Raw genomic sequence first — 14,559 nt, forward strand, 5'->3', positions numbered from 1 at the left:
GTAATTTAAAAATACTTTAATCCACCTGAACTCAGCCATATTAGCTAAGAAAACAAATGCTGTGCATACATACAGAAAAGTACAGAAGATTATCAACATATGAGTTATTTAATAATAGCAAATGCAGTTCATATAAGAAGCCATAAGACAGCAGAGTATGGTGGTAGGTAGATATCACTGGTGCCTTCAGTCCAAGCTGAACCCTGCTTCTCGCTCAGTGTCAGCTGATATTATGTTCCTGACCACTTGGTTTTTGTCTCTCACTAGATGCGGGGATGGATATGTAGGAAGCCGGTGCCAGTTTCGTGACCCGTGCGTCTCCTCGCCATGCATGAACGAGGGCACGTGTCGAGCCGTGACCAGAGGGAACGCGGTGGACTTCAGCTGCACCTGCAAACCGGGCTACACTGACCGCATCTGCCTCACGCCCGTCAACGTCTGCCTCAGCTCACCGTGTCGTAACGGAGGCACGTGTGAGCTCGAGACCCTCCAGGCGTACAAGTGCCACTGCCCACCTGGATGGTCAGGTAATAAAGCTGTGGTTTCTGAATCAAGCACTGGTCGATGTCTGACACGTTTATCACACGATGAAAAGTAATAGCTGAATTTACTCACAGTTTTTATGTCTTAGCACATTTAAAACATGTTTTCTTTATAATTCAGGTTATTTATACCAGAGAGGTTATGTTTTTGTCTGGGTCCATTTGTTTGTGGGTTTGTTGGTTTATTTGTTTGCAGAATTATGCAAAAACTACTAAACCACTTTCCACCACCACACTAGCACTGAGGACAAACCCATATCATTTTGGTTTGGACGCCGATTTAAGGGTCAATCCGGTATTTTTATTTATTTATTTTTTTACTTTTGTGATTTTTGACTTTCTTTGTTATTGCACATGTGTTCATATTTCCTTATGTTGCACACATTTGTATTTATTTATTTTAAATCTGGCATATCCAGAGACATGCAATTTACACTAAATACAAACAAGCTTTTGTGTCAGTGTACGTAAGTTTGACTGAATTTTTGCCCATTGTCTTTGAACAAAGAGGAGGGGCTATTTCTGGCTTATACAACATAATGTCATGTGAACATATTTATTTCAAGTGAAATTAAAAAATGATGGATCTTTGCATCATTCATATCTATTTTCATTGCAGTGATGTTTCATTGTACTGTATGTAAAAAGGTCCATTACACCAGGTTTAACACATGCTTGAGCATTAAACAGACTTTTGCACAGTACTGGATCTAACCAGTAAAGTAATGTATGTAGAGATTGAACCAAAGCTTGATATTAAGTATCAGGCATTTGTTTCTAAGAGTTTTGAGTTTGTGGAATTCTGAATGTTCCTTGTCCAAAAACATGCAGAGGTTAAGTGAACACTCTAAAGTCAAAGTAAGTAAAGTAAGTTGTCCGTCTCTATGTTGGCCCTGTAATGGACTGGCAAACTGTCCATTGTGCACCCCGTCTTTTGTCCTCTGTCAGCTGGGATTGACACCAGCAGTGACCCTCATGTGGAGGATATAGCAGTAGACAGTGGTTAGATTCTGAGGATAGTGTGTCTTTTTTCTAAAATAAACTAGAACCATTTGTGAAAAACTACAGATGACAATGTCCTAAAGTGAAATTATTAACCTTAGCAAAAATATAATTGTATATGTTTATTAGAATAGAATGATCTGTTGTCATCGTCATCATCTATTCTCTGTGTTTTTAGGTAAACTGTGCCAACAAGCCGACCCCTGCACCTCGAACCCATGTGCCAATGGCGGCCAGTGCTCTGCCATCGAGTCTCATTACATCTGCACCTGCACGCCATTCTTCAACGGAAAGACCTGCAAACAAGACGTCAACGAGTGCGATGCAAACCCGTCGCCCTGCAAGAACGGGGGTGTGTGCATCAATGAAGTGGGCGGGTACAGATGCCAGTGTCCTCTGGAGTACATGGGCAAGCACTGCGAGAACCGCTACCTGCCCTGCAACCCCTCACCCTGCTTTAATGGAGGCACTTGTATCCAAAAGGGGGAAACAAGCTATGAATGCACCTGTGTACTAGGTAAGAATTTTAACTAAAGCCATGGGCAGACAGGTTTCTATGATTTGATTTTTATTTCAACATTTTAAACTTTCATCAACATTTAAACCACAAAGTCACATGATGTAAACTGGATAATTTTAGTGTTGAATGTTATCTTGATGTGAGTTTAATTTAATTCAATTCAATTCAGTTCAGTGGGGGCAGATGAGAGGTGGGGGACAGGAAGGGGGAGAGGTAGTACAAGAGGGAGGTGAGGTAGAGACAGAAGAAAGAGACCAGGAGCAGAAATACAACAATTGTATCAAGTTACATGTTTAGACAAGCCAGTTCTGAATCAGTGATGACATGTTTATAGAACTACAATGTCATTTATACAAGCAGCAGCGGCAGAGATTATTTATAGAAATTAGACTGATATCAGCTTTAATTATAGCATCATAATAATACTGGTGATGAAATGATTTGAATGGTAATGATAGTAATGCTAATAGCCTCAAAACTGGATCTGGATCCTGCCATCCTGCAAGATGAGGACAGAGAGAGAGAGAGGACAGGAAGAAAAGACACAAACCAGGGAGTGAAAGAACAAGGACATTATATGTTAATGACATATAATGAAGTCATATTCTATTGGGGTTGATTTCATATCTGCTCCTTGTCTCATCTTGGCTTGTTCCTGGTCACTTGGGTTTGGTTCACTCGATTCACATTGTCATGTCTGTACAGTAAAACATTGTGATGGACGACGTGATTACATTGCCCCCGCACACTCAACCTGTATTTAGACATGCTAGTGAAAGGAAGCAAAGAGACGGCGTAAAAAGTGTATATTTTTCATTTGATATCAGGTCTCGACAATGGTAACGCCACATTGTGATGTCCGTCAGCTGATGATTATTTGTTAGATACACAATGGAATGTAACAAGAAGTTTGAGTTGAGTTTAAATGTCAGTAGTTGTTGCTTCATAGATGATGTCATTTAAGGCTGGGCTATTCCTGCTTATGTTGTGTCTTTTGTGTGTGTGTGTATATATATATATATATATATATATATATATATATATATATATATATATATATATATATATACACATATGTATGTGTGTGTGTGTGTTTACAGTGTGTGAACAAGGCAGAGCAGGAAGGCATCAGGCCTTATCATAAGGAAATGGTCAAAGGACAACATCCTTTTCACGTAGTAGAGTGAAGCAAAGCTTTCTCGGGCTGTAGTCCTGCCTCCCTCAGCTCGTCACCTCCGCGCTGACGGAGTTCGGATATTCACGTCATGTGTGAAATGTGCTTGTTGACATATAATGGAACAAGCTGTTACTTCCTCTCACTATATAGTATAAAGTTTACTTGTGGAGACCGCTGTCACGAAGTGAGTTAAAACGTTGTGCTCTCAAATGAGGCTTTGATTGGTGATATATCATTGTCTGGACTCGTGAGACATAATTACCAATATGCTGTGTATTAAACCAAGTGTTTTCATAAAAACAGGGTTTTCTGATAACAGATTTTCCCTCAACTCATCAGTATGACTCCGTAAGGTGTCACTTGTCACAGGAATGAGGTATTAACTGGCCCAAGAAGTTGACAGTGGGACAATGGTGGACAGTGGTGTAATACTTGAAGGCAACCTACTCTCTTTACATGCTGCTGTTCTCTATTTACTAAATATATCACCATATTGCATTGTATAGATATACTAAATGCCATATTGATTATAATAGCTGAAATTGACTTCAACACTTCAAACTGTTACCGTGTCAAAAAGCAGTGGTGCTTTTCCACTGGTTTCCTCGAGTGTAACTACACAACAGCGTGGATGTTACACAGAGAGGTTCCCACAGACCTCAGGAGGGAACAGCTGCCATTTTCTCTGGCAGAAAAAAAGACAGTTGACCACATTTAACTGTTAAGAAGTTTCACACCCTTCGTTGAAAGGTTTTGGGAGATTGTTGTTTTCAAACCAGGCGAAACATGTAACTGTAAACCAGAATGAGTAGGAATTACTAGCAGAATAAGTTGAGACTTTAATCCGTATTTTTCTTTATTTCAGGTTTCAGTGGTAAAAACTGCAACTACAACATTGACGACTGTCCCAATCATGACTGTCAGAATGGAGGGACGTGTGTAGATGGAGTCAAAACCTACAACTGCCAGTGTAAACCGGAATTTACAGGTGTGTGTAGCGATGTAGAGGTGCATGTGTCAACGCTGCAACTTCAGAAATATGAACGCAATGTAGTGATGTGTTTATATTTATGTACTATAGTGAATGTTTTTGACCTGGGGGCCACTGAGTGTCTCGGTTGGTCAGTAGGCCGGTCATGTGAGAAAAAGTCCCAACTTTTTCAAAAAATTATATTTATTATGAAATTTTAAAGAATTTCAAAATAAAAGTGTTTGTTTTGATTTGGAACGATAAATAGTGTAAAAAAAGCATCTGTTAATAAAAAAAAATACACAAAAAATAATTCTAACTTGATATTAAGTGTCGGGCCGCATGAAATTGATTGGTACCGCAAGTTTGAGACCTCTGCTCCATAATTTCTACATTTGTTGCATGTTTTGTGACTGTAGACACAGATGTGCATGTATTATGCAAGTATGAATGTACTGCATGGGTGTTATGTGTGTATTTACAGTATGTATGTGTATGTGTATGAAATGTTGTGTCTTGTTGTGTCCTTCCACAGGTCAGCGCTGCACAGAGGATGTAGATGAGTGTCAACTGATGCCCAACGCCTGCCAAAATGGTGGAACGTGTCACAACACCTATGGCAGCTACCAGTGTGTGTGTGTTAATGGCTGGACCGGCGACGACTGCAGCGAGAACATCGATGATTGTGCCAGTGCCGCGTGCCATGCCGGATCCACCTGTCATGACCGTGTCGCTTCCTTCTTCTGCGAGTGCCCTCATGGCCGCACAGGTAATTTTAATGTGCATTCAGCGTTCACTGCTTGACAGTACACTATTTTTTTTACGCGACAACACAACAAACCTATAAGCGTCTTTGACTGAAGGACATTTTAATTATGTGTTGTGAGGATAAGGAAGTAACAAATAAAGACAAAGTAAATTAAAGGCTGTAAAGTAAACACCAGTAAGTGACATGCATCAATGCTAATCTCTGGTTTCTGCTGTGGTTTTGGTGTCTTGAACTAAACTAACTCTGTTCTTAGACATGAGTGTGTTTTTAACACTTTGCAGACATATAATTTCTACACTTCATATTGAAGACAAATGGGTGTGATGACATGCATTTGTTTTAGTGGATGGACATGTTTTTCTTTCCCGAAGAGATGTAATGCTTTGATCTTTCAGAGTAAAAACAAGTTCCCATATGTAGAGCCACGGTGGTGCAGTGGTTGGTGCAACAAGAAGGTTCCTGGTCTAAATCCTGGAATGGATTGTGGTCTTTCTGTTTCAAGTTTCTATGTTCTTCCCATGTGTCTGTAGAATATCTCTGCCAAATATAACCAGAAATGGTCACACTTTTTGCACGGTCATTTAAAGTAAAACCTGGATGTCTCGTTCTTCAAAGAAAATAGCAGAGGAAGAGCAATTTAAGGCAATGTAGCTCTGGGTTAGCAATTGGAGTGCGTCGTCTTCAAACCAGAAGGTCGGCGTTTCAATCCCCCAAATTACTTACTAAGTGCTGGCAGTGTGTGATTGGTTGTGACAGGTTCATTATAGAAGTACTGCAAATAGATGCGCTGTGCTATTATAGTTGTGAATGGGTAAAGCTCTTTGAGTAGTCATCAGGACAGACATTTGACCATTTTCAGATAAGTCAATGATGTATTAGTCCGATCATGGACACATTTTGTTGTCTTATGTTTCTGAGATATACAGTACTAAAACTACAACAAGCACATTTGTTGACACATTTTTCGCCGCTCTATACAGTATACGTCATGTGGGTCATATTGGTTGTGGGTCTATCCAATTGCGTACAGAGGCATTTTGATCTACAGTAGTCCCATTCTACCTTCTGCTGCCATGACGAGACTAAGATGCAGTCTGGCGTTAGTCAGGCTACCTGTCCAGGGTCTTGTCTACGCAATGTACGTGAAACTGTCATTGAAAGATGAACGCAACATTAAAGAGGAAACCTACAGTTTAATGTTAATGTCTTCTTTACCAGGTCTGCTGTGCCAGCTGGACGACGCCTGCATCAGTAACCCGTGTCAAAAGGGCTCCAACTGTGACACCAACCCTGTCAATGGAAACCACTTTTGCAACTGCCCCTCCGGATACTTTGGTGCTTCCTGTGATCAAGATACTGACGAGTGTGCACTGGGTAAGACTCAGACCGTTGCCTGGTTTCAGCCTGCAAATCTCACTGACTTAAGAAAGATTTTGGCCTGCACCGATGAGTCCACGACAAAGTCTCAGTCACTGCTCATGCATTTGTAACACAGGTCAAAACACAAGCACTTTCTTTTCTGTTACTAGGCGCAGTTTCAAGGCCCTAATTATACGCACATTTGCAGTGAGGCTGCATCCACACTACTCAGCTTTTGTCTGAAGATGCATAAATTCTTCTCTGTGGATATACACGTTTGAAAAGGCTGCTGCTCTGTTTTTATTTGAAAAGTCTGTGTTTTTAGGGTCTCGTTGTGTGATCTGTAATTGCTAAAAAGTTAAATAACATGTATTCATATAAATACGCTATTTACCAAAGGAGCATGAACCCTGTTCTTCTGATACAGAGCTCAGCAGACATTGTATGGTTGTAGCCTATAAGAAATCACTGACAGTGGACGCTTTAGTTTTTGACTTCACCATATCCACCCAAAATCATCTCATTGCCCTGTGTTTGTCTCATAGACAGTTTAAAGTCAAATACTCATTTGTTTTGACCAGGTTCCAACCCATGTGAGCACGCAGGCAAGTGTATCAACACCAAAGGTTCCTTCCAGTGTAAGTGCCAGCAGGGTTTTGTGGGGCCACGATGTGAACTGGACATCAACGAGTGCATTTCCAACCCGTGTATGAACGAGGCCACGTGCCTGGACCAGATAGGAGGCTTTCGCTGCATCTGCATGCCAGGTGAGACGCTCGTGTTTGAGGGTCGTTTATGTGTTTCTGGTTTTACATCTTAATTGTATTATATTTGAATATAGGACACACGTTGCTGTATACTATCGAGAGTGTAATGCCTTTTTGTAACTTTGCTGGATATGATAGGATTATTATACTGATGTCACTAAAACTCAAAGATGAGCTTTCAAACAAGTCACATGAAGACAAAAGCAGCCTTTTCAGCTCAGGTGAAGGTTGAATCCATCTGTTTTCACCTCACCTGGAAATTATCTTTTGGGGAAAATACTCCAAACATCAAATAAGGGTTATTTCATGTTTACATCCTCGTGTTCAGTTTTAATTTGAAATCACAATGTGAAACAGTATAACTAGCAAATGCTCAAGGCTGATATTTAAGATACATGTTATGTTATGAGTCACACCAATATCTTATCAAACATATGTATAGTTCTTCAGTTCAGTATCAACATCTAAAATTATCTTTTATATTTTGCACAGTTGATCAGACTAAATCAGTCATTTAATGACAAATACCTTAAACTTTTTAACTCATTGTCATTTAATCAAGAAACTACTTGTTATACACAGCCATTCTCCTATTTATGACGCCATTGTGTATGATTTCCATCCAGTACAGCATCGCATTACAACAGTGTGAACGTGCCTCTCACTGTGAATCTCTGTCTAACCAATCCTTCTCTCCCCGCGTCCTCCCTTGCTAATTGGCCAGGCTACGAGGGGGAGTTCTGCCAGATCGATACGGACGAGTGCGCCAACAGCCCCTGCGTCAACAACGGCAAATGTATCGACAAGATCAACTTCTTCCTCTGCCAGTGCCCCACAGGTGAGGCTGCCGTGCTGCTGCAGAGGAGAGAGGATGGGAAGAGGGCGCGCTCTCTCTAACACACACACGTGCACGCACACACACAAACACCTCTCTGGACAGGCACTAATCCCAGCCCTGAGGCAGGCTTACCCAGGCCCGGGTAGCAACGAAACCAGCAGTCGAGGTAGAGAAGGAAGAGGAAGAAAAAGAAGAAGGAGAAAAAACAATCTATAGGGAAAGGCTTGAGGAAGTTTGAACTTTTTGTACAAGTTTGTTATCCCTTTTACAAAAGTCTGATGAGTGAGCAGAAACTTGTGGCTCTTGTGATTGTGACTGGGAAAAAAGGAGAGGTAATACCAGCTGCCAGAGCCACTGCAAGGCTTCATAAAATAATGCTTTGTGTGTTGTTGTGGCCAGTGAGGTCATTGGTTAGTGTTTTTGAGGGGAGGTAGTTGTTTTGCTGCAGCTTTTTTGTTTTTGGAGATGCCATTGGAGTTACAGTGTTTGGACAAGAGGTATTGATGTGTTGTTCAGGGTGGGAGGAATGCAACTATTGAATCTTGGTCAGGGAGAAAAGGAAGAAAAGAAAAGAAAGAAAGAAAGGTTCTTATTTTTTTGCATTCTTTCAGTGGGATCGTTGACGTGGAAGTGATTTTCTTTTTTTTTTCCTGCTCTTTCTTTTCTGGGAGGAAAATAGTGAAGCTCTGAGTCGGGTGGATCAAAGGCGGCCCGGGGTGGAGAGAGGCAAGATTCCTCCTGTTGAGAGAGAAAGAGAGGAAGGAGCAAAAAAATGGAAAGAAAGAAAAGAAAAGAAAGAAGGACATCCCAATGAGGAAGCTTTCGAATGAAACGAGAGGGGGTACAAGAGTAAACACAAGAGCTTAGCTCCTATGAAAACTCTGTGTGACATGGAGAGGGGGTTATGTGAGGAAGCAGCACAAAGTGGTAGCAGTGAAAGTGGTTTTAAGGGGTGTGGAGTGTGTGTGTGTGTGTGGGGGTGAAAGGTTTGGAGGTTGAGACGCACAGACCGTTATGCTAAAGGGGGGGGCTAAAGAAGGGGGAGGGGTTTTAACCGCTCGGCTTGAGATGTAAATTTGTCCCAGTTGTGAGCCAGGCTTGAGGCGAGGGTCGCCTCTTTTCATTTCTGTACATGGAATAGCCATGGAAACCCCACTGAGAGCCTTTGAAATGTCTGATTCCTACAGTCTAGGAATAAAACCCCTCCTTTTCCCCCCTCTGAGGTGCATTATGTATGTGTGTGTGTCAGTGTCCCGGTGCATTTTTGTTGTGTTTTATATGCATATGTGTGCATCTGGGCTAAGAGATTAAAGTGGAGAATTGCATTCAGGTGCACTGTGACTAAACACTTTTTAAAAAACTAATTTTGTTCGAGACAACCCTCTTACAGGTTTTGAGTCTGAGTTTGGAAGTTCTATATGTATAAAGTGTACATTTTAAAATACGTACGTGCCACCATGCACGCCCTTCCTTCAGAACTGCTTCAGTATCTTCGCTCATTTTCTTATGGATTAGTTTTAAATCTAAGGTTGAAGGACTGCACAATATGTTCAAGTACAATATCCAAATCAAAAGACGCTGCAATAATTTGATGAAGACATATAGTAAACAGCTGCAGTGCTGCGGAAATCCAGCTGCAGAAAGTCTTTCTCTCTCCAGTGAATGTCAAATCATCATGATGGTGTGTGTGTAAAAATGACTGTTAAAAATCAGTTTCCAGGCTTGGAGAAATCCGGCCTGCGAGGGTAGACTTTGACCAATCATGTTTTTATTCAGCATTTATTCAACCAGGTTAGCCCCATTAAAGATAGCAGCAACATTTTAGAACAGCCAATTGCAAAATGTCCACTGAGTGGAGATTGGGACCATGTTTCCAAATTAAAAGTGAAGAGAAGTAAAAAAAAGCTAAAATGTGATCTTCTACAGTTTCTTATATACATATAGATATATAGTACATACACATACACACATAAATATGTATATATACATACAGTATATCCCACCAGTTTCTCTTTTGCATAAAAATAAAAGCAAGAGATGTGTCTATAATAAAATCCTAGTAAGAGCTTTAGTTTTTTTAACAGCATACTGAATGTGCTCCGTAAAAGACAAGTGGTCATCAATTAGAAATCCTAGATATTTAAAAGTAGGCACTAACTCTGTCGGTTGACCATTAACTTCTCTCTCTCTGTATGGCAGAAAAAAAAAGAGAGTCCATCACAATCATCTATTTTCTGGTTGTTGCCATCTTTTATACTGTGAAAAGAACCAGACTCGCGACCTGGTCCGACCTGTGTGGAGTTTGCATGTTCTCCCCATGTGTTCATGGGTTTTCTTCAGGTGCTTCGGTTTCCTCACAGTCTAAAAACCTGCACAGGTTCTGAATTGGCCTTAGGTGCGAATGTGAGAATGGACTGGCAACCTGTAGAGGGTGTACCTTACCTTTCTCCCTATGTCAGCTGGGATAGGCTTCAGCTGCCCCGCGACCCTCATGTGGAGGATTACGTGTTAAACAATGGAAGGAATGAATACTTCATACTACAGCTTTAAGCCAACTTTGGAAATGCATTCTTGTGGAATTGACTAATTGGATTATATAATAACAATAAAAGGGCTGCCATTATGAAATCAGTTCCATAACAAATTATTATTGCCATGCTTTTAGCTTTTCCAGAGTCCACTGCGAAAAAAATCAACTAAACCCCTCAAATACTTCCTCGCTGGATTAGCCGGAGCTGAGTATTGTCCTTTCAGCCTAAACCACCTGTATCTTTCTGCGGTGAGGAGGGGAACTGGGAATTTTATCACTTCATCACACAACATCCTGCTTGCCCTTGGACTGTGCCATCTTTAGACAGAGGGGAGATTAAAAGAGGAAAATATCTCAGATGTGCAGAAAAGGAAAAAGCCTGCTGGTTAATTTTTTGAATAGTGCAGGGGGAAAAGGTCAAGCTGGTGCTTTGTAAAGGTGGGGAGATTGGACGGGGGGGGGCTATGGGGCGGTGGGGGTTGGTGGAGTAAGGGTGAAAGCAAGACAGGAGAATGCACATTGTGATGGAAAAGTTTTGGAGGACAAAAGAGGCAACAGGCGCGGTTTGGCTCAGATGAGGCGTTGTGCGCACAGGCCTTTCTTTGTCTCTCACCTCTTGGTCAGAAGGCCTTGCAACTTTTATTCTGTCCTCGTTTCTTTTTTGCTCCTCCCCCTCCCCACTCCTCCTGCTTTCAACAAGCTGGCGCCCCCACTCAGCCTCCTCCTCTTTGGATTTGTGCTGAAAAGAAGAGCGAGGGAAAAGAAAAAGTAGTATAGTATTTTGCTCTCGTTAATTAACATGCAGATTTCTGATTCGCTGCAAGCTCTTATAGAATTGGCTCGGGATTATGAGCGGGACGGTTTGAAATGGTGAGAACACACTAGCGATGTCTGTACACACACACACACACACACACCGCACGTGCACGTTCACACACATGCGTATGCCCCCACAATAGAACCCCTCTTGTTGTTTTTCCAGGCTTCACTGGGAACCACTGCCAGATAGACATCGATGAGTGTGCCAGCACGCCGTGCAAGAATGGCGCCAAATGCACAGACGGGCCCAACAAGTATACCTGCGAGTGCACGGAAGGTACAGAGAGTCTTAACAAAAGCTAAAAAACTAATACGATTAAATAAATATGACTTTTTACAGGAAAGTTTACAAGGTCATAGAGTGTGACTTTTGACACGTGCCTGTAAAATATGTCACACATCAAGACGACATGACCAAAGTTAACCCTCGCTGTTGCCAGGCTACACAGGGAGACACTGCGAGATTGACATCAACGAGTGTTCCTCTGACCCCTGCCATTACGGCACCTGCGTCGACGGGTTGGCCTCGTTCAGCTGTAACTGCAGACCCGGATACACCGGGCGGCTCTGTGAAACCAACATCAACGAGTGTCTGAGCCAGCCGTGCAGGAACGGCGGCACCTGCCAGGACCAAGAGAACACTTACATTTGCAGCTGCCCCAAGGGAACCACAGGTAAAACACCACACACACACACACTAACAGAAAACTTCTCTTTTTAAAAAAAAAAAAAAGATTTGAGGCCAATGAGACACAATTTCTTCCAGGAATCAACTGTGAAATCAACATTGACGACTGTAAGAGCAACCCCTGTGACTACGGGACCTGCATTGACAAGATTAATGGATATGGGTGTGCCTGTGAACCAGGTTATACCGGTAAGCATCTTCAATATGAATTATGCAAATGCTTCATTAGTTGTTATATAGATGTTTTATTCAACTCAACCTATGAAAGGCACAATAAAAGTGTGTGTGTGTGTGTCTTCTCTGGGTAAACTCTCCCACAGTCCAAAGACATGCATGACAGAATTGTTGATTGTCTCTGTATGTTGGCCTTTTGATGGCCTTGGTGACCTATCCAGGGTGAACCCTGCCTCTTGCCCATGTGATTGGCTTCAGCTCCTCCCTTCACCCTCAAAGGTTAAGTTCAACAGATAATGTAACAATGAATGGAAACGTTTCACTGTTTTTAGGAGAGAGAGCGAGTGAGCAGAAGGTTGGGAATTGTAGGAAGACGACAACCATCTAAACCTATGAAACACATCGATTTCTAGCTCTCTTAGCTCTTTATTCTGACAGCTACCACTGATCTACTATCACATGTGGTCAGTGACGTGTCTCTCAGTCTCTGACAGTAAATGGCATCACTGACTGCAGCTTTAATCCCACCAAAGGTGTACGGTCCTTAAATGAGTGTGATTTACTAAGATATTGGAGCAGTCTCATCAAATTAGGAACCTTTTATTATACTTAAAACAATTGCAATGTTATGTGATTACAGTCACATTATTTAATACTGTACGTTTCACAAAAGTGTTTTATTTTATGTCAAGAATATACAAAGAGTTATTTGGCTGCTTCTCTTTAAGATATTGTCGTCTCCCACCTGTCAATCATTGTATTTGACTGTGTAAATGCATTAAAGCTACGTTAACATGGCTGCAGTCTCAGGTGACCAATACACTAAATGAGTATTTAAGGTACATGATTTGGGAAATTGGCATTATGGAGCGCGATCGCGGTGGGGAGCGTGACAGATGGCGAGCGAGTGAGCGCTCTCCTCTGAGGCTCGACTGGTGTCACCTTCCAACTCCACCGTGTCCCTCCAACCTGCCGCTGGTAGGACACACAAGCTGCCCTTGCCACACAAAGAGGCGACCCACACACACAGACTCTGTGAAACGCACAGTCACCCGAGATTTGAGCAGGAAAAAAGATTCCCTGAAAGATTCCTGAAAGTTGAGCTTTTAAAAGCTTGGAAGTCAGTCCCTGCTTTAAAGCTAAATGGGCGGCCTTCAAGTGGCCGACAAAGCAGGGGCTTAAAGCCCTTCATGTTTCTGGAAATTGATACATTAACTCCTCTGAGATATAGACTCCATTGTGTGGCGGCTTTGTCTGCACTTGTATGAGTGCATTTATTTGAAAATAAGAGCAAAATTTGCCCTTTTAACACGTGTTTCAAAGGTCATCATAGCAATGCACACATAGATAGAGAACACATTTGATCACACACAATTTCCTCTCCTTTCTTTTAGGCACCATGTGTAACATCAACATTGACGAGTGTGCCATCAACCCCTGCCACAACGGCGGCACCTGCATCGATGGCATCAACAGGTTCACCTGCGTGTGTCCGGATGGTTACCATGACACCACCTGCTTCTCGCAAGTCAACGAGTGCCTCAGCAACCCCTGCATCCACGGCAACTGTGAAGATAAGATCAACGGGTGAGGCGGTCTGCACACTAATACATTAAATTAGTGAACCCATGAAATTGAATCGCTCTTTGCAATCAGACCGCCTCTATCGCTGAGAGTTTCCAACATTGTTTCCCCTCCATCAGCTACAACTGCCTCTGTGATTCCGGCTGGAGCGGTAAAAACTGTGACATCAACAACAACGAGTGTGAGTCCAACCCGTGTATGAATGGTGGCACCTGCAAGGATATGACCGGCGGATACGTGTGCACCTGTCGCGTGGGCTTCACCGGTCAGTACAAGTGCATGAGTGTTTGTCTTTTGCTTCGACATCCAAACCACGCCTCTCTCCCCACGCCACTTGACCTTTCAACTCAAACTAAAGTGTGTGTGTGTAATCTATAACCACAGGACTAAACTGCCAGACCAACATCAACGAATGTGCCTCCAACCCCTGCCTCAACCAGGGGACGTGCATCGACGACGTCGCTGGCTACAAGTGCAACTGTCTCCTGCCTTACACGGGTATGAAAATATTATTGGAAATAGCTGATACAGTACGTGTATGTGCTGGCCTGGTGTTCAGGCATTTCCCTTTCCACACGGCCCGTGTACTTGAAATGAATCAACTGTCGAGTAAAGTTCAGCAGCAAGACTTCCTCAGGGCTTAAAGACACCAAACCTCTGCTCCTCTGTGGTATACAAGCGTCCCCGATCAGATCTGGAAAATATTTTTATGTCGTCCCATTTGTTATTTGACAAAACAGATCATAATGGAATGGCTAAGGGCACATTTTTCTCGTATTTTTTGAGTCATCTTTTTGGAAAAATCCACAGGACTCTGAAT

The 14,559-nt window shown here is 42.3% G+C and overlaps 1 protein-coding gene across 3 annotated transcripts in view; it reads left to right on the plus strand.

Moving 5' to 3' along the window:
• Positions 1 to 14,559, plus strand: part of LOC122769275 (neurogenic locus notch homolog protein 1-like) — a 45,457-nt gene that overhangs the window by 13,332 nt on the left and 17,566 nt on the right. For all 3 annotated transcript variants that reach the window (XM_044025691.1, XM_044025692.1, XM_044025693.1), the window contains exons 3-15: positions 268 to 527; positions 1,723 to 2,061; positions 4,107 to 4,229; positions 4,747 to 4,980; positions 6,199 to 6,354; positions 6,921 to 7,106; positions 7,831 to 7,944; positions 11,457 to 11,570; positions 11,734 to 11,967; positions 12,060 to 12,170; positions 13,550 to 13,742; positions 13,859 to 14,004; positions 14,124 to 14,237. In XM_044025691.1, coding sequence (XP_043881626.1) covers positions 268 to 527; positions 1,723 to 2,061; positions 4,107 to 4,229; positions 4,747 to 4,980; positions 6,199 to 6,354; positions 6,921 to 7,106; positions 7,831 to 7,944; positions 11,457 to 11,570; positions 11,734 to 11,967; positions 12,060 to 12,170; positions 13,550 to 13,742; positions 13,859 to 14,004; positions 14,124 to 14,237 — 2,324 coding nt within the window. The remainder of the gene's footprint in view (positions 1 to 267; positions 528 to 1,722; positions 2,062 to 4,106; positions 4,230 to 4,746; positions 4,981 to 6,198; positions 6,355 to 6,920; positions 7,107 to 7,830; positions 7,945 to 11,456; positions 11,571 to 11,733; positions 11,968 to 12,059; positions 12,171 to 13,549; positions 13,743 to 13,858; positions 14,005 to 14,123; positions 14,238 to 14,559) is intronic.

This window comes from Solea senegalensis, linkage group LG5, assembly GCF_019176455.1.
Source record: "Solea senegalensis isolate Sse05_10M linkage group LG5, IFAPA_SoseM_1, whole genome shotgun sequence".
Classification (NCBI taxonomy): Eukaryota; Metazoa; Chordata; class Actinopteri; order Pleuronectiformes; family Soleidae; genus Solea; species Solea senegalensis.